Consider the following 19,912-nt stretch of genomic DNA (forward strand, 5'->3'; position numbering starts at 1 on the left):
TTCAGTCACTATCTGTTGTGTCCTGCAGAATGTCTTGCAGACTCTTTCATGAATCAGGAACCCTGAACGATCATCTCACCTTAGGCAAGTTCAGTAGTCCTCTCTCTGTGGGTTCTCTGTGTCCAGTTTATGCAATAGTACAGGCAAGAGCAGTTTCTTGCCCAAATGGCTATCAAACTCCATAAGGATCCTCTTCGATGCCCATCTTCCTCTTGAAGTAGATTGGTGCTGCCAGGAGCAGAGTGTCTCATTGTCATGAAAAGTCTTCAGTTATTAAAACATTAAATGTCCTATTCTGTAATCTTTGAAAGACATGAAGAATGTCTATCTAAAATATATCTCTATATATCTAGAAAATCTAACTAACATGACTACAAGCTTTACTATTATCGATGATTATCCATTAACAACCTATATTTCTTAATTATACAGTACATATTTAAATGAACTACACAATCACAATACCTTAATCAAAATCAGAAACATTTATACATATAACAAAATTGACCTTAAATCTCTATCAATAAAGCAAAATCTATATTAATGCAAATTATTCATATCTATATCATATCCCCCTTTAAATGTAAAAGAACATTTATAAACATTTTTTGGGAATATGGGCGCAGTTATTTCTCTCCAAACTGCTTCCTGCTGAATGGGGGCGTTGTTAATTAGGTCTTTCATGGTATAACCTGTGTGCTAGTTTCATCTCAGTTGGCAGTTGAGCGAAGCAATTTTCTGAAGATGTTTACACCAACCCTTCAGGAGGGCGTGGTCCATCATACCAAATCAGAATAGAAGAAATGAACAGCGTCTCATCCTCTGTGAAAACAAAATAAGAAACTCCTTTCCAAAGTATCGTGTCCTTAGATCCAAATTTCAAAGTCAAGGCATCAAAATATCTATGTTGGATTAGTTCAGCAGCATTTATAAATAAATATCTTTTAGCAGCTGTTGCTCCTTCCTCAGCATTCAAACAATTCAAAGAGAGCATAATAGCATACAGTATCAAGATTCTCTGTGTATTTTCCATCTTTGTTCGTTTTATTTTAACCTCTATTTCATTTATTTTTACTTTTAACTTTTTGCTTTTTGAGACAGGTTCTCTGTATCTTTGACCTGAAGTAACTCTGTAGACCAGGCTGTCCTTGAACTCTCAGAGATCTGCCTGTCTCTGCCTCCCAGGCATTGGGATTAAAGGCGTGTGCTACCACACCTTGAAGTCACAGAGGTCTATCTCCCTCTGCCTACCAAGTGTTGGGATTAAAGGTGTATACCACACACAACAACTCTCTTCCTTTTTTTTTTGTTACTTTAAGAACTTTAAATTTTAGTCTGCATATATTTTTAACACACTTCAAACCATTTAGAAATTTTCTCTGTCTTTGAATCTCTCTTTACTGTATATCTCTCTTTTTCTGACCACATGAATCTTTAATTTACCAAGCAATCTCAGTAGGACTAAAGGCGTGGCATTGCCAGCTAGATCCAGTCCATTCCTTAGCTTTCCAGCCTCACGGCGGATATACAGGCTGCAGCCATGTTTACTGCCACAACTGTATGGCATTTCAAGGTCCCTGCCAGCAAGTGAGCTACAACAGACAACACTCAAGTCCTCTCGGTAGCCGGCCCTCCTGCCTCAAACAGTCAGAGTTTGCCCTGGCAGGATGGCCCAGAAAGCTGGCATTTTTAAACGGCGCAACTTTTTTCCTGCTACGGCTGAAAACCGAAAAGCATGCGTTCAGCTTTTCATCAACACCATTTAAGTGTTTCGTGGCAGGACCTCTTAATGAGCTGCAGGGTTTTGCAGCTGAAGCTGAGTCAGGAAGCCTCTCTTAGATGAGGCGCTTGCTTGCCTCTAGCAAGCAGAGCAGACCCGAGAACACAGCGAGTCTAGTTGCCATCAAACAAATCGTAGCACTTTACTCCAAATGCTCTATTCAAAAGCTCTGTCTCCCGCAGGAGCCAGACAGAGATCGCAATGGTGGCACAGCCCCAGGAAGTCGCGCTTTAAAATGACACAGCGTTTTTTCTGCTACTGTTGCCGAATCAGGAAATCTCTCTACAGCACGCCACCAACAAACAGCAAAAATCTGTGTTAAACTCTCTCTCCCTTATTTTTAAGCCTTCTCAGGTTTTTTAGGTGGGTTTAGTTGTCCACACGTCTGGGTGCCAATCTGTAGTAATAAGAGCGGCGGGGCTGCGTTCCCAGCACCCCAGCCTCCTGCTTGGCTAGCTTCCATCATGAGGCTGATTTAAAAAAGTAATAAATGAATTTGGGGGGTAGGAAATGTCATGACTGTTATTCTTTTTTAAAGTTATAAGGGGGTTAGGCTGGTCCCATGAGGGGCAGCCGACCCATGAAGGGTAGTGGCGAATGACCCGAGACCTCGGCAGTACCCCAGGCCTTAGCTAGTCCCCTGAGGCCTTGGCAGTCTCCTTGGCAGGTGGGGGATTGCGGAAGGTGAGAGACAGCCAGATACATCATGCGGAAAGAGAGAGAGTTTAGGTACAGAGTTTATTTAGTGGGTTATGGAGGGGAAAGGGGAGAAGGGAGAAGAAAGGAGAGAGGTACAGCCAGGCGATGGTGGCACACGCCTTTAATCCCAGCACTCGGGAGGCAGAGGCAGGCAGATCTCTGTGAGTTCGAGGCCAGCCTGGTCTACAAGAGCTAGTTCCAGGACAGGCTCCAAAACCACAGAGAAACCCTGTCTTGAAAAACAAAAACAAAACAAACAAACAAAACTAAAAAAAAAAGATACTGTCTACCAACTACTCAGAGACTATTTACAATTATATCAAACAGTAATCTTAAAACTTGTATTTTTGGTTGTGAGCCTAGCCTTTAACGGCTGAGCCATCTCTCCAGCCCAGTAATCTTAAAACTTAACCATCATTTTAGGTTTTATAGGATCCCATAGAAATAACATCGCCCCCATGACAGCTGAAAGTAATTCTAGAAGACAATGTCCTCTCTCCCAACAAAGTTTATCCTCAGGGTTAGGGACATCAATAAGGGGTTGATTATAACTGGTATATGGTTGGGGTAAAAATTATGTAGGCTCAGGGATTTCTTTAAAAAACAGGGGGATGGGATAATAGGTAGATTACTATGAGCTTACTCACACTAATAATAATAGTGAGTAATAGAGTGAATACTTGTGAGCTATTATTTATAGACAATTTACATTGGTATAGATTCTTATATATTGATACAAATTCAAATTGTATTTGTTATATTGAATATTCTTCTATTTCTGTTTACAATATTTGTACACCTATACAGAGTTATTTTGGCATATTGTATGTATGCATTCTTCTACCACTGCTTAAGATATTAAGATATTATTTAAGATAATTTTAGGATATATTTATCAAATTGTACTTTACATTTCTACCTCTAATCAAGCTACTTATACATTGTTTACATTTTGAGGTCATTGACTTCATTTGCTGCACAGTTGTTTAAAGATTGTTTAATAGGCCGGGCGGTGGTGGCACACGCCTTTAATCCCAGCACTCGGGAGGCAGAGGCAGGCGGATCTCTGTGAGTTCGAGGCCAGCCTGGTCTACAAGAGCTAGTTCCAGGACAGGCTCCAAAACCACAGAGAAACCCTGTCTCGAAAAACCAAAAAAAAAAAAAAAGATTGTTTAATATTCTAATATGAAGCCTTAGTCTTTAAGCTATATAGGTATTAAGAATTATAGGTCAATAGTCGTCCATGTTTGTCATAGTTATAGTTAGACTAATCAGGTTCTTTAGATACATAGCAATTGTGTTCTACATATATAGGTAATTCCTTTTTTAAAAAAGATTTATTTATTATGTATTCAGTATTCTGCCTGCATGTATCCCTGCAGGCCAGAAGAGGGCACTAAATCTCATTACAGATGGTTGTGAACAGATGTGGTTGCTGGAATTGAACTCAGGACCTTTGGAAGAGCAGGCAAAGCTCTTAACCACTGAGCCATCTCTCCAGCCCCATATATAGGTAATTTCAACCACTTCAAAGAACTGTAGAATATGGCATTTAAATATATTAGGGTTCTGATGATGTGAGACACAATTGCTCCTAGCAGCACCGATCTATTCCTGAGAGAATGTTGGGCACCAAAGACACTCCACTTTGAACTTGTTTTTTTCTTGGCAAAACTGACCTTTGGGAAAAGAACTGCCCATGCCTCAACCACTAACCACTGACACATTGTCCAGACTGGACAAGCAGGATACAAGAAAAAAGACTGCCAAACCTTGCCAAGACAAGGTAAGACAGTTTTGAAACTTTTCCTGCCTCTGAAAATGGTCTGTTAGTTACTCTAGGCCTTAGCCAAAGTTGGTTGCTCCAGTGTTGCAAATAAGACTTTGGGTGGTCGGTTGTCTCTGTCATTTATTGAACATGTTGGAAGCTTCTTGATTACACTTCCTGTTAACTCAAGCAGTATAATTTCCCTTCTCAAGTCTTTTATGGGATTGAAGACTAGATAGTGATAGTTACTTTCCTCTCAAGACTTAGCTAAGCCATTTCTAATACAAAACTTAGATTCCTTATGATAGGATAACTATTGAAACATTTAGCATATGTTTTTTGCTTGATATTGTTTATGCTGGTTGTAATTCTAATTTTTTTTAAAGGTTAGATTGGGAAACTCTTATTTATTTATTTATTTATTATGTATACAATATTCTGTCTGTGTGTATATCTGCAGGCCAGAAGAGGGCACCAGACCTCATTACAAATGGTTGTGAGCCACCATGTGGCTTCTGGGAATTGAACTAAGGACCTTTGGAAGAGCAAGCAATGCTCTTAAACACTGAGCCATCTCTCCAGCCCTGTAATTCTAATTTTTATACTTGATATTTGTTCTTATTGTATATAGTTTTATATTAAGCTTAGAACTCTTTTATTTTAGACAAAAGGGGGAGGTGCTGTGGGAACTCCTTCAATCAATAGCCTTGAAGATCCTGGCCCACTTTGGGCGTGGTCACATCTACTATATTTACAGATGTAAAAACATGTGCAGTCCCTTGGCTGCTGGATTCGGTTGCTCTTCCCTGTTCAAGCAGAGGACTGCTGATCTGTGAGTCTACTCCTAAGTAAAGGAACCTTTATTATACATTACACATTCTGGGCTAGTGTGGGACTATTTTATTGTAATAGACAATAACCTGTGTCAGTATTGTGTACAACAGCCACTAGAAATAATTTGTAAACAGTTTCCTCAATCTAAAATTTATTATTAAAATAATATATATTAAATAATAAATATAGATTTATTATTAAAATAATATATGGATGATGTCTTACTGGCTGATTCACATGCAGATATCTTAGAAAAATGTTTGATGAAGAAAAGAGAATTTTGCCTTGTTTTCAAATTGCTTCTGAAAAATACAAAGAAGAGATTCTATCAATTTTGTTGTAACAATTATATAAGATAGGTTTATAGGAAATTTTACTACAGAAAGTACAAATAGAGGGAGATCAATTACAAATTCTTAATGATTTTCAAAAGTTTCTGGAAGATATTTACTGGATTAACTACTCAAGAGATAAGTAATTTATTTCAAACCTCACAAGGATAAGGACTTAAATAGTGCAAGAAAATTATCAGCTAAGGCTGAGAGTTTTAGTATTCAGGCCTTATACTGGCCCACCCTTGGGGTCTTCAACTGTAGTCACTAAGAGCACTCCTTATGTACATGTGTTGGTTAGTAATCAGGCACCTACACTGGCCAGCCCTAAGGGTCCTGACAGAATATGTCATCAAGTTACGTGCATATCTACCATACCCCCTTATAAAAAGCAGGACCCTCCCTTGTCTCCCTCTCTTTCCTGCTGCCCCCATCCCGAGGCCTCTTCTGCCACCCTGTCCCTTCCCTCCCCTCAATGAACCTCCAACGAGTTCTGTTGTATAGTGTTAAGTTCCTTCTCACCGCTGCACCACACTGCAAAACAACAACAGAAATAGAATTGGCTCTGTTAGAAAACAGATTACAGGATGTACATGTAGATCACTTGATCCAAAATTTTATTGTACTTTATTTATTTTACCTTCTACGCAAAGAGATTCTTATGCAGAGAGAAGATAATATGTTAGAATGGATATTTTTAGCACACAAACAGAGTAAAAAATTAAAAGAGAAATGTAGAATAGGTTTCTGAATTGATTCTGAATGGAAAAAAATTGACTGCACCAATTAGCAGGAACAGACAGCAGAAATTGTGGTACCTTTTACTAATGCTGAAATTGCCTATTATGGGCAGAAAATGAACATTGGCAAAGAGCTTGCATTAATTTTTTGGGAGAGATTAACAAATATGGCAAAAGCAAGAGGCTTCCACTTATTAAAAGAATTGGATTCTCCCTCATATAATAAAAGAGACACCAATTTCTGGAGCCCCTCCTTTCTACAGTGATGCAAATAAATCAGGAAAGGCAGGTTATAAGCCAGGAAAAATAAGCAAAGTGGATCAAAGTCCTTATGATTTTGCTCAAATACTAGAGCGGTATGCCATTTTTATGATATTATTAGATTTTTCTGAATCTATTAATATAGTTCCTCTCAATATACAGTAAGAGTTGTTTTACATACTGAAACTGCTGAACTTGTTTTAGATAATTCAGAATTAACTTTGCTGTTTATCCAACTATATCAAATAATCAGAAATAGAAACCATCTATTATATATAACGCATATTAGATCCCATATGTATCTACCTATGGCTATGACAAACAAAGCTGCTATGAACATAGTTGAGCACATGTCCTTGTGGCACGATTGAGCATCCTTTGGATACATACCCAAAAGTGGTATTGCTGGGTCTTGAGGAAGGCTGCTTCCTAATTTTCTGAGAAATCGCCACAGTAACATCCAAAGGGGGTTGTACCAGCTTGCATTCCCACCAGCAATGTAGAAGTGTTCACTTTTTCCACACAACCTCTCCAGCATAAGTTGTCATCAGTGTTTTTATCTTGGCCATTCTTTTGGTTGTAAGATGGAATCTCAGAATTGTTTTGATTTGCATTTCTCTGATGACTAAGGATGTTGCACATTTCCTTAAGTGTCTTTCAGCCATTTTAGATTCCTCTGTTGAGAGCTCTCTGTTTAGGTCTTTACTCCATTTTTTTATTGGATTATGTGTAATTTTGTAATGTGTAATTGGTGTCCGATTTCTTGAGTTCTTTGTATATGTTGGAGATCAGACCTCTGTCTGATGTGGGGTTAGTGAAAATCTTTTCCCATTCTGTAGGCTGTCGTTTTGTCTTGTTGACTGTGTCCTTTGCTTTACAGAAGCTTTTCAGTTTCAGGAAGTCCCATTTATTAATTATTCCTCTCAGTTTCTATGCTGCTGGGGTTATATTTAGGAAGTGGTTCCCTGTGCCAACGCGTTCAAGTGTACTTCCCACTTTCTCTTCTATAAGGTTCAGTGTGGCTGGCTTTATGTTGAGGTCTTTGATCCATTTGGACTTCAGTTTTGTGTATGGTGATAGATACGGGTCTATTTTCATTCTTCTACATGTTGATATCCAGTTATGCCAGCACCACTTATTAAATAGGCTTTCTTTTTTTCATTTGATATTTTTTGCTTCCTTGTCAAAGATCAGGTGTTCAAAGATGTGTGGATTGATATCCGGGTCTTCTATTCAGTTCCATTGGTCCTCCTGTCTGTTCTTATGCCAATACCAGGCTGTTTTCAGTACTGTAGCTCTGTAGTAGAGTTTGAAGTCAGGGATTGTGATGCCTCCAGAAGTTCTTTTATTGTACAGGATTGTTTTGGCTATCCTGGATTTTTTGCTTTTCCATATGAAGTTGAGTACTGTTCTTTTGAGGTCTTTGAAGAATTTTGCTGGGATTTTGATGGGCATTGCATTGAATCTGTGGCTTTACCAAGTTTCATGCAGATGAATTTGAAGACATAATAGTTGAGAACCAGCTATCCCTGATGGTTATGGGATCAAATAACTCCCCAATTACAATCCCCTGGGCAAATGGCAGACAATGCAGTCCTGATGGCTTCCACTGTGCTCTCCTATACCCACCCCCAATCACGTTCAGTAATAAATCTTACAGCCAGTCAAAAAAAATGATCATGAGACTTTAGGGAATGTTAGATTATTTTTTTTATTTTTATTTATTTTTGTGTGTGGGGTGGTAATCAAGACAGGATTTTTCTGTGTAACAGATCAGGCTGTCCTAGAACTCACTCTGTAAACCAGGCTGACCTGGAACACAGATTCCCCTGTCTCTGTATCTTAAATGCTGGGATTAAGGGCATGTGTCACCACCAACCTGGTCTACATAGTGTGTTATAGAACAGCCAGGGCTACATAGAACATAGAAAACTCTGACTCAAAAACAAACAAACAAACAAGAAAGGAAAGAGACATTTGGCAGAACTCCAGTGGCACAAACAGTTAGTTCCTACACAGAGGTTATAAACTTGAGTGTCAGGAGTGCATCTGTGATAGTTGAACTTGTTTTTTTTTTTTTTTTGGCTTTTTTCAAGACAGGGTTTCTCTAAAGCTTTGGTGCCCGTCCTGGAATTAGCTCTTGTAGACCAGGCTGGCCTCGAACTCCCAGAGATCTGCCCGCCTCTGCCTCCCGAGTGCTGGGATTAAAGGCGTGCATCACCACCACCCGGCCTTGAACTTGTCATTTTTGCCTTATTTAGAGACACCTAGAAAACAACACTCTGGCTGTGTCTGTGAGGCTGTTTTCTGGAGGTTGAACTGATATGGGAAGCCCTCCCATAAATGCAGGAGACACCATTCTCTGGGCTAGGGCACCCATACTTCATCTCTCTGCACCTCAGAACTGTGGACACAACAGGGAGCAGACACCCCATGAATCTGCCACCGTGCCTTTCCTGCCAGGATGTTTTGAACCCTGCCCTCAAAGTGTAAGCTAAAATAACCCCTCTTGCCCTAAGTTGCTTTTGTTAGGCATTTTGTCACAGCCTGGAGAAAACAACTAACAGACACTGGACCATAGCAACCCAGCTCTTCGCCCTGATCGATGCCTGGTTAGGGTAGGTGACGTGGCTTGGTGGTACAACGCTTGCCTGGCATGCACCAAGTGTTCAATTCCTAGTTTTTTTTTTGTTTGTTTGTTTTTTTAATGAGCCCCTTAGAGAAGAGCACCTAATTAATTTTCATCCAGCATAGATACTAAACTACACTCTATTTAGCACCACCCACCAGACTGGGTCCTAGTTTGCTTCCTATTGCCGAGACCAAGGCACCACTACTAAAAGCAACATGGGAAGGAAAGGGTTTATTCCATTCCAAGTCACACTCTGTTACCAAGGAAAGCAGGGCAGGAACTGAAGCAGAAGCTCTGGAGGAAAACTCTCCAAGGCTTGTGAACCCTGCTATTATTTACAAAACAGGACCCCTGCCCAGGGACAGTACTACCCACAGGAGGCTGAGCCCTCTCACATCTATCCCAACCAAGAAAATGTCCCACAGACCAGCCCGCTGGTCAATCTGATGGAGACTTTTTCTCAGTTGTAGTTCCCTCTCCTTAGATGACTCTAGCTAATGTCAAGATGACAAAAATCTGTTTGGGGGGAGATAAAGCAGGTACATACTCATTAAATAAATTTGTATTTAGAATCCCAGTAAATTAAATGGAGACTTGAAGCTAAGAGTTAATCGTAAAACTGTCAAGGTGAAGACGGGCAAGTCGTCCATTTGACACTTGAATTCAGGAAGTCAGACACGTTAGGCAAAAGCTCTTCCAAGGAGCTACGCCTGCCACAGCTCCTTTTTGTGCCCCTCAAAGTGGGCATGAAACAAACAGAACTACTAAAGTCCGGTTTCCCTAGCTTTCTCAGGCATCTCTCACAGCCCGAACTCCCAGCGTTTTCCGTTCTCTGGGAGCTAGTTCTTCCCAATATTCTCTCAGGGGACACTGAAAGTGATTCGGCTGGTTTCCCAGCACCCACGACGACCCTCAGTCAAGGCAGAGTCCATGTGATGTAACCGACTGGCACCGCTCCTTCTCCTTCTTAGACATGAATCTTGCTTACCATACTGTATGCCAATTCTTCCCTGCCTGAGCAAGTCTTGTGCTCCCCAAAAGGGCCTGACAAAATACTTTATCTAAAAACACTGGCCGGGCCGGGCGATGGTGGCGCACGCCTTTAATCCCAGCACTCAGGAGGCAGAGGCAGGCGGATCTCTGTGAGTTCGAGACCAGCCTGGTCTACAAGAGCTAGTTCCAGAACAGGCTCCAAAGCCACAGAGAAACCCTGTCTTGAAAAACCAAAAAAATATATATATATTATATATATTTTATATATAATTATAAATATAATATAATTATAATAATATAATTATATATTATAATTATATATAATATATATTATAAATATATAATTATAAATATAAATATATGTATGTATATATATATATATATATTCTCTTACAATTAATGCCCGGTGCCTCCCTAGGTGCCTTTTCCAATTGGGAAATCTTCACTTCCGGCTTCCGGCAAAATGGTTTATTCTAGGCCACCTAGCCACGCCCCTTTCACTCTCGGTTCCAGCACGAACCGGAAAAGATCGCGCAACCCCGCGTTCACAACCCGGAAGTAGATGCTTCTCACGGAAACCGGCTTTGGCCCTGCGGCTCCTGCAGTCGCCGCGGAGAAATTGTTGGAGCTGGCAGCCTAGGAATGGTGAGACCTCGCGGTTCGTCTCCTAGTGTTCTAAGTAGAGTTGGGGGCAAAACGGAGTTTCACAATGTGCCGCGGGGCACAACCCCCCCAAGATTCGGGGCCCCGCCCCGGTATCGCCCCGAGAAATCTGCGCATGCGTGAGTCTGATCGAGCTAGAATCGGGCCTGCGGCGTTCCACGCATGCGCAAAGGTGGCATGTTTGAGGTGGGGTGAGACTTGGCCGGGAGTTGGTCCTGGTTCGCTGTCACCAGCCGGTGGGTCTCAGAGCCAGACTGCGAGCGCATCGCGGTTTATCGGTGCAGTACTGTGTGCTGCAGCGCTGACTAAATTACCACTTCTCTCCAGAGTCCCTGAAACAGCCCCGGACTGACCCCTCACCTCGGGTGGGCTCCCGCGGGACGGGCGCGGAGGGACGGGAAGGAAGGGCAAAGACCGCTTCAGTTGCGTGTGGGACTGGGCACCTTCCCCCTCTCCGGCGGTGCCCGCGTTCCCCGGCCGTGACCTGCGGAGCAGGGCGAGGAGCGTCCTGCCGGGCAGAGCCCGGAACTTTGCCCCGGGAGGCACCAGAGTCCGAAGGGGCGGGGCCTGCAGACAGCCCTCCAGGAAGTCTGTCCCTGAGTTTTCCTGGGGCTAGAGGCGGGTCTGCCAAGGCAGTGGGGATTCACACAGTTCCCAGACCACTTTAATCTTCAGCACCCACTTACATAAAAGCCGCAAATGGAAGTGGGAGAAAGGTGTAGTGAGACACCGGGATTCTGTCTACCCTCCCCGGCTGCGGCCTAGGAGAGGGGCTGGGGCTGCTGCTGTGAGCGGGCCATTGAAGAAAAAAAGCGAGCCAGGAATCCCTTGACTCTCTTTTTGACAGTCAAGATGTTTCATTTGGGATTTGCTGGTAAAATTAGAGGGGTCTCTGAACCGAGTGTGTCTTTTGTCTTCAGCTTTTATCATGCTCCCCAAGGTCTCAGTGACTTAGATTTTTGTTTCTATTATTTGAAGCAGGGTCTCACTTTATAGCTCTGGCTTGCTGGGTAGGCCGGGCTGGCCTCAAACTCGACAGGGATCCACCTGCCTCTGCTTTCTGGTACAGGGATTAAAGGCAGGAGCCATCACACTAGGTAATAGCTACTGATCGTTAAGTGTAATCGGGAGTGGCGCTTCATGCCTCTTCCCACTACATATGCCCTCCCTACCTCAGGAGACAGGAAACACGAGCAAGTTCAGGAAGTGGGAAGTAGGTTTGGCCCCTTAGAAACCTGAGCCTGAGGGAGCTTTATTTCTCCTTTGCAGACTCTCTACTCAACTTCTAAGCTCTCTTGGTCAGAATCCTTGGATGAGCGTGCGGGACCCTTCCTCCTAGCCCTGTGGTTTGGAGCCAGTGGCTTTGGGACTGTGAGAGGATGGACAAAGGTAGTATGAGGCCAGGCCAGCTCCCCAGATGCTCGGGCACCAAGCATCTGCTGATTTTACCCCCGCCCCCGGGCCTTGCCACCTCCCCCTGGGCCAGCACCACCCATGCACCTCTTGGCAGAGCCACAATTGACTGACCTGCTGCTGAGCTGCTGCTCTTTGGCACGCTGCATTTTGATGGCAGAGGGAGCAGTTATGCCCAGAGCCCGGTGTGTCGGCATCACCAGTCTGACCTGAGCGCCATGTGCTGCGCAACATGACAGGTGGCACCGGGAGAACTGCCCAGCGTGGAAGGTCTGGGCCAGGTCTGAGCCCAGACGGGATCTGGATGGCCGGAAACCCCACGTTAGAAGCTTTGAGCCTCAAGGAGGCAGGGAAAGGGCTGAAGGGACTAGCAGGAGGTGGGGTGGGGGGCTGAAAAAAGGGGTCCCATGTGCAGAGGGTGCTTGGGAAGCCTGAGTTCACCATTTCTATTTTTCTAGATTCCCAGGGGCTGCTAGATTCATCCCTGATGGCATCAGGCACTGCCAGCCGTTCAGAGGATGAAGAGTCACTGGCAGGACAGAAGCGAGCCTCCTCCCAGGCCCTGGGTACTATCCCTAAACGGAGAAGCTCCTCCAGGTAGCCGGGTTCCGAGAGACTGGGAAGGGGAGGGCTTGTGGGATTAGCTACCACATGCTTTAACCTTTGCTGGGAATGGCCCTCTGACCCTGCCTTGGGTCCAGACAGAGCCGGCGCTTTTCCTTTCCAAATTTCCCTGCTGTTCCCTCCCTGTAACATTCAGGACAGGCAGAGGGGTTACCAGCCTCTGTGGCGGTTGCAATCTCTAACCTGTAGCCTCTCATCTCAGGACTCGCTTATAGCCATTCCCTATGCACTGAGCCAGGCGCTGGTGGAAATGAAGGCAGCTGGGCAGTTAGCGCCCACTGGAAGCCCGCTCTTTGGAGGCTGGATGGGCTGACCAGTGGCTAACAGTGCAGGGCTTCCTACAGGTTCATCAAGAGGAAGAAATTTGATGACGAGCTGGTGGAGAGCAGCCTGGCCAAGTCTTCCACCCGGGTGAAGGGGGCCAGTGGAGGAGAGTCGGGCCGCTGCTCAGGGAGTGAGCCCTCCTCTAGTGAGAAGAAGAAGGTAAGGAACTGGTACAGCAAGGGGCCAGGCGTGCTGGAGTCTGTTTCCCCAGATAGATGAGGCTGTGAGGGGACCAAGCTGCCCCGCCCCCACTCTAGGCCCCTCCCTTCTGTCTTTCCCCACTCCCTTTCTTGCCGCACTCCTCACTCTGCCAGTGCATCCTGTATCACATTCGGTGTGGGAGGCAGGGAGCATGTATCTATTCTGGGAGCAGACAGCTTGTTCCCAGCATTGCAGGGTGTAAAAATAACCCCCAGGTGGCATTACTCTGGCCCCAGACAGTGTACCAGCAAGAGTAGTTCCCTGGTATCCTCCCCACCCACCCTCCATTCTCAACCCAAGGGTACCACGAGCAGAAAGAAGACCCCATCTGGTCAAGAATTATGCAGAAGTAATTTGGTGGGGGTGGGTATTGGAAAGCTGAGCTCTCAGCTTGGCTCCCTGGTGTTCCCTGAGCCTGCAGCTGTCACAGTTTGTGAAGCAGTAGGTCGGAAGCCCTAGCTTTTCTGCTACCAGCTTTGAGTTTATTGTGGTCCTGCCCTGTACCCAGGTATCCAAGGCCCCCAGCACACCTGTGCCACCCAGCCCTGCCCCAACCCCTGGACTCACTAAGCGTGTGAAGAAAAGCAAACAGCCACTTCAGGTGACGAAGGATCTGGGCCGCTGGAAGCCTGCAGACGACCTTCTACTCATCAATGCTGTGCTGCAGGTAGTTCACCCCCCAACCCCACCATGGGACTGGGACTCCCTTCCCCTACCCTCCAAATCCCGAACCCCACACTAGCTCCGTAGGACCCTATGGCTTCCAAGGGAAGGATTCTTCCCAGTGCTGAGACTGGAGCAAACCAGTCTGGGTCTTGCAGACCAATGACCTGACATCCGTCCACCTGGGTGTGAAGTTCAGCTGTCGTTTCACCCTTCGGGAAGTTCAAGAGCGTTGGTACGCCCTGCTCTACGACCCTGTCATCTCCAAGTAAGTGGGCTAGCTCCAGTAGAGGGGAGGTGCTGGGGGTACCCAAATTTGGAACTAGGTATAGGAAAGCCAGATTCTACCAGGGCCCAAAGGAAGGGCTTGGGAGGCAGGTCTGGGGCCTTGTGTCCCCTGGGATAATTGGGGACCTGCCAGGTTCACAGAGCAGCTCCTTCCTCTAGCTCCTTCTAGTCCCAGGTGGAAAGAAGCAGCAGAGTCTGGCGATAGAGAAGGTGGCATAGGAAACAAATGGCCACAGGTGCCAGGAGCCCCAGGTCCACCAGGGTCACCTCTGAACTTTTCCACACTGGCCTCTCATAGATCCTTATATGAAGAGGGAACTGAGCCCCTAGCACTCAGGAGGCAAAGGCAGGTGGGTCTCTGAGTTCAAGGCCAGCCTGGTCTACACAGAGTGAGTTCCTGAACTCAATGGCTACACAGTGAAACCCTGCCTTGAAAACAAACAAACAAAAAAGAGAACCAAAACAAAAGAGTCCCTAGACCTGCTAGGTTCAGAATTCCCACTAAGCTCATGCACATAGGCAGCGTGCTCCTCAGTCACTTAGTGCAGTGTCCTCAGAGCTCAGGCTGATGCTGAGCACCCATCCTCTCCTCCACAGCCCTGCCACCCATTGTAGCTGTAGCCATAGCCCAGAGACGGCAGAATACAGGCTGGCCTCAGCATGGGAAGAAGGGCACAGTAGCAGTGGTTAATGAGTGCAGCGTTAGCCGTGTACTGGGGAAGTGCTAGAAGGAGTTACAGCTTGTCCCGTCCCAGCTCTTTCTTGTACGCCGTTTTGAGCCCAGGTTTTACTTTGTACACCTGCCTGATTTGGAGCTTATCTATAGCCTAGACTGGCCTTGAGCGTTGAACTGTCCTCCTGCCTCCATCTTCTGCAGGCTGGAATTACAAGCGTGTGCCACCACACTGGGTTTTTAGAGAATGTGACTTCCATTTAATGAGTTGCCTCTTCATTCACTGGACCATGCCCCGGTGCTGTGCTAAGCCTCAGGTTATTTCTACCAAGGACTTCTAGGCTTGGGATCTCTAAGTCCCAAAGGTTTATAGGTTTGGGGGGGGGAGTAGGAACCCCAGAATACTTGACTCCCTCCGTTCAGCTCTGTCCTTCATCTCTTTCCATGCTCAGGCTGGCTTGCCAGGCCATGAGGCAATTGCACCCAGAAGCCATTGCAGCCATTCAGAGCAAGGCCCTGTTCAGCAAGGCTGAAGAGCAGTTGCTGAGCAAAGTAGGATCGGTAAGGTTGAGGACTGGGACAGAGTACTAGCTGGGCCACTTGGAAAACCACCAGGGTGGGGAGCCCTGTCTGCCCTGTCTGTGGTCTGCACACACATGCAGATGAGCACATCTGCCGGGACCTTTGTGCTGGGTCTTGGGAGAAACCATTCCTGACCCCCTGGTTGACTGTTGCTTCTTCCAGTTCCTTGGGAGGGCTTGGGGACAAGGACGGGGCAGGAATGAGGAAACCCTGGCATGAAAAGCTTATTTGTTGTCTCCAGACCAGCCAGCCCACCTTGGAAACCTTCCAGGACTTGCTACACAGACACCCTGATGCCTTCTACCTGGCTCGTACTGCCAAGGCTCTGCAGGCCCACTGGCAGCTCATGAAACAGTATTATCTACTTGAGGACCAGACAGGTAACACCCCAGGAACTGCAGTGTGAGCGGCCAGGTGTTCAGGTGGGAGAGCTTGTGTGAAGTGCTCTGGGCACAGCTGCCTGCCGGTGTCAGAAGCCCCTAGTATCCTCTTCACCTCGGTTTGCAAAAAAAAAAAAAAAAAAACTCAGCAACAAAACTTGCTTCCTTGTAGAGCTGGTAAGGCCTTTGGCGTCATGGAAAGGGAGACCAGCTTGCCTAGTATCTTTTGCTTAAAGTCCAAATAGCAGTTATTACTGCTTCTTGTTTTTGGGTCTTGTTTTTTTCTTGACTTATCTTGCCATCACAAACGATACATTAGTATATTATTTATAGGTAGCATTAAAACGGGAGCAGCCTGGGAGTGTCCGTCTTTATTCCCTCTTTCTCATGTCCTCAGAGATAATGACTGCCTTTACAGTTGTCCTGTCAGCATACTGCACCCCCTCCCCCATTGCCTTGTTGTGGACCAGGGAGTGTGTGTTGTCAGGTGATTTAGGCCTAGGACTCTCCAGTGGGACTTGGTAGCTAGGCCCGCATCTACTTCTTCCCCGAGGGCTGGAGCGCTTTCTGCCACCCTCTTACCATTGAACTCCCTTCTCCAGAGAAGTACTGGGAAAGCCATCTTGTTAGGCTGCAGAAAGCCTGTAGGGGGACTGGTGACCCAGGTCCTGGTGTCTGTGGCTTGGGCACACTCTTCTTGCCTGAATCCACTGCCTGCTGTGTAGTGCACCACACCACCATAGTTCCCCGTACTAGGAAAGTGAAGCCCTTCACTGTGGATTCTCCTGCAGCTCTGCTTCCAAAAGATGGTCTCCTGCATGAGGCCCTTGGAAAATACAGCCACAAGTTTTAGTGCTCCAGGAGCTTTCTGTCTTACCTGTCACTGAATCTTCACAGAGACCATTTGCTAGGTGATATTTATTTCTATGGCTTTAAAGCCAGCTTGTCTTTGTTTTTATTGTTTTTTTGGTTTTTCGAGACAGGATTTCTCCATGTAGCCTTGGCTGCCCTGGAACTTACAGAGATCCCCCTGCCTCTGCCTATCAAGTGATGGTATTAATGGCATATGCCACCACTGTCCGGCTTTATTTCTTTCTTTGTTTGTTTGTGGGTCTTGGTTTTCTACAGCCCAGGCTGACCTCCTGCCTCCATCTCTCAAGAACTGGAATTCTAGGTTTGTGTCACCAGATTCTGCCTCTTTTGCCATTGTTTTGGAAGTCACTCTGTTGACTGAAAGCCTTATCTAAAGGTTATAGAATTTTTTTCCTTCGAGAGTCTTTGTGTGGGAATTAGTTTCTCATTGCTTAGATCCCAGGGTCCCAAGGATCAGACGGTTTCCTTGGCTTAGCCAGCCGGTTGGTCACACATTAGTCATGGATTTCAGGTGGATCTGATGGAAGGCAGCTTGGTGGCAGTGACCAGAGAGCCTACTCCTCTGTCACCATTCTCTGGCCTCCTGTGTAGCCCTCCAACCCCCAAACTGGCTGCTGGCTACCCTGCTGTGGAGCGCCACTGCAGTCTTGGCACAGCTGGCCAGAAGTCGCAAGTTCTTATATTCTGGGCTCCTCAGTTTCTTCTATTCTCACCAGAAACTTGAAAACTTTTCATGAAACAATATTTTTCCAGAACATAACCGTTCGGTTCTAATATTAATTCTCCTGCTCCGTTTCATCTCTTAACAGCAATAAAGCTAACTTCATGGCCTATAAGGAGTCACCCCCACAGGTTGAAGTGGAAGCAGTGCTGCAGGCCTGTGCTTTCCAGTGCTGCACGCCTCTTAGGGCGGCCAGAAGGCTGGGGAGCGCATTAGGTCCTGTCTGTGCCGAGCATCTGCCCTCTGCTGCCCCTCACATACAGGGGAGCTGAGCAGTCTCCCCTGGTCTCTGACCCCTCACATGTACAGGGAGCTGAGCAGTCCTCTCGTGCTTAGTATGAGATGTCACGGGTGAGCGTGTCATGCACCACAAGCCCATGCAGATCAGCTGTAGATCCCTCATCTTGAACCACCTCTGTCCCAGGACGCATTGTATCAAGTCAGAGTGTCGCTGGCTTGGGACAGTGCTCCCCCTGGCTCTGGTACCCTGGCTACTCGGCTTGCCTGGCTGTTGGCAGCCGGGGCTGGAGAAGGAACCTCGACATTTACACTTCCTCTGTTGTTTGTTCAGTGCAGCCACTGCCTAAGGGGGACCAAGTGCTAAACTTCTCTGATGCAGAGGACCTGATTGACGACAGTAAGCTCAAGTGAGTTCCTGGAGAGGGTTGACTCCAATTTGTTGGGCACACCAGGCTGCCCAGCAGACGTAGCTTCAGTTGCAGCTGCTGGGCCTAGCCACCCTGTTGCACCCTCTCCTATGGGGGCCACTTAAGCTCACTGCCTTCCCTTTCCCCGCCTGGTCCCAGGGCTAGGCCAGGCCTTAAACAACTTCCTGAGCCCCAAGGCTGAAGAGCCTGGGGTGCCCTAGTGGGCCAGGTACCGGGGCCTAATAGTGGGCCTGATTCACCCTTTTCACCACCCAGGGACATGCGAGACGAAGTCCTGGAGCATGGTAAGCCAGCCCTCCTGGGGACAGTGGGGGTGGAGGGGATCAGTTCAAGGTGCTTGTGGCATCAGTGTCCCTTCTTCACCTCACCTCAGAGCTGACAGTGGCTGACCGGCGGCAGAAACGAGAGATCCGGCAGCTGGAGCAGGAACTGCATAAGTGGCAGGTGCTTGTGGACAGCATCACAGGTGAGGCTGGAGACCAGAGAGCATTCTCTGTGGTATCTGTCCCGTCGAGCCCCTTTGCTTGCCCTATCTGGGTATGCTGTTTGCCAGCCCAGTCCCTGTCTTCCCCACCCTGGTGCAGGGCTGGGAATTTCCTACTTGCTTACTCTGTTCTTCCTCAGGCATGAGCTCTCCAGACTTCGACAACCAGACCCTGGCCGTGTTGCGGGGCCGCATGGTGCGATACCTAATGCGTTCTCGTGAGGTAAGACAGTCACTGTTCCCACCCTGCCTAGGCACCCGTCCTTGTTGTCCCTTACTCTGCCCAGTCCTTGTTTTCTCATTGTTCCCTGGCCTATGTGGGGCTCCTTTCCCTCATTCCCTGTCCCAGCCCTCACTTCCACCATTTTCCCAGATCACCCTGGGCAGAGCAACCAAGGACAACCAGATCGATGTGGACCTGTCTCTAGAAGGTCCAGCCTGGAAGATCTCCCGCAAGCAAGGTATACCCTCCTGCCACTCCAGCGGCCTCTCACTGGACTTTCCAGCCATGGGCCGTGGGCCTCAAGAGCCCTCGTGGGCCAGTGAGGCAGGCCAAAGGAATTGGTGCCCTGAGGTCTCTTGAGGGGGTCTGAAGTGCCTTCAAACCCTCTTCCCCAGGAAGCGGAAAGGCACTTGGCTCTCTCTCCGGGTTGTCTCCCTTGTCATTCGTTTTCCTTTCTGCCTCCACAGGTGTCATCAAGCTGAAAAACAATGGTGACTTCTTCATTGCCAATGAGGGCCGGCGGCCTATCTATATCGATGGCCGGCCTGTGCTGTGTGGTTCCAAGTGGAGGCTTAGCAACAACTCTGTGGTGGAGGTGAGTTGGGGACGGAGCATGCCAGGGGCATGACAGTCCAGTCCATGGATGTCCTGTTCCACCTCTGTACTGAGCCGTCTTTCCTGCCCAGATCGCCAGCCTGAGATTTGTCTTCCTCATCAACCAGGACCTCATTGCCCTTATCCGGGCCGAGGCTGCCAAGATCACACCACAATGAGGCGGGTAGCAGAAACCAGGGCATCCTCTAGCCTCAGTTTCCCCTGTCATTCCAGCTCCCTTGAGCTGGGAACTCAGGCTCCTGGAAAACCCTTCTACCCAGAGTGGGTAGTGGAGACCCAACTTCTGGCCCATTGATTTGAGCCTTTGAGGCAAGGTGGGAATCACCATGGGGAAGCAAGAGAGGCTAGGACCCCTGAGCCTCCCCAGAGCCAGAGCCCCCATCATTGCCACATCACTCCTGTGTCTCCAGTGGGTCAGCTTTAGACTCTTCTTTTTTGTTTTTCTTTTTGTAAATAAAAAGCACTGAGTTCCAAAGTA

General features: G+C 46.9%; 1 protein-coding gene across 3 annotated transcripts; it reads left to right on the forward strand.

Annotated features, from left to right (window-relative positions):
• The first annotated feature begins 10,552 nt into the window (after positions 1–10,552).
• Mcrs1 (microspherule protein 1) lies at positions 10,553–19,909 on the forward strand. 3 transcript variants are annotated; one of them, XM_041642515.1, is made up of 15 exons: positions 10,553–10,684; positions 11,972–12,091; positions 12,574–12,712; positions 13,084–13,222; positions 13,773–13,931; positions 14,086–14,195; positions 15,341–15,449; positions 15,712–15,850; positions 18,016–18,091; positions 18,368–18,396; positions 18,486–18,578; positions 18,737–18,819; positions 18,970–19,057; positions 19,287–19,414; positions 19,506–19,909. In XM_041642515.1, the coding sequence occupies exons 2-15, from the start codon at positions 12,082–12,084 to the stop codon at positions 19,590–19,592; spliced, it is 1,389 nt and encodes a 462-aa protein (XP_041498449.1). In that variant the 5' UTR covers positions 10,553–10,684; positions 11,972–12,081; the 3' UTR covers positions 19,593–19,909. The 3 variants fall into 3 exon arrangements, with proteins under 3 accessions (XP_041498449.1, XP_041498452.1, XP_041498450.1); XM_041642516.1 differs by lacking the exon at positions 10,553–10,684 and adding an exon at positions 10,920–10,938; XM_041642518.1 differs by lacking the exon at positions 11,972–12,091 and having other exon boundaries at positions 10,569–10,684.
• Positions 19,910–19,912: the final 3 nt, after the last annotated feature.

Source organism: Microtus oregoni, unplaced genomic scaffold (genome assembly GCF_018167655.1).
Source record: "Microtus oregoni isolate MIOR12 unplaced genomic scaffold, Mior012 000077F_ref0000221, whole genome shotgun sequence".
In the NCBI taxonomy this organism is placed as follows: domain Eukaryota; kingdom Metazoa; phylum Chordata; class Mammalia; order Rodentia; family Cricetidae; genus Microtus; species Microtus oregoni.

Bases quoted from the DNA above. Each gene is read 5' to 3' on its own strand.
- Mcrs1 (XM_041642515.1), top strand. The intron at 15,851-18,015 runs GTAACACCCCAG...TTGTTTGTTCAG, and splicing joins TCTACTTGAGGACCAGACAG to TGCAGCCACTGCCTAAGGGG. The intron at 18,092-18,367 runs GTGAGTTCCTGG...TTCACCACCCAG, and splicing joins ATTGACGACAGTAAGCTCAA to GGACATGCGAGACGAAGTCC.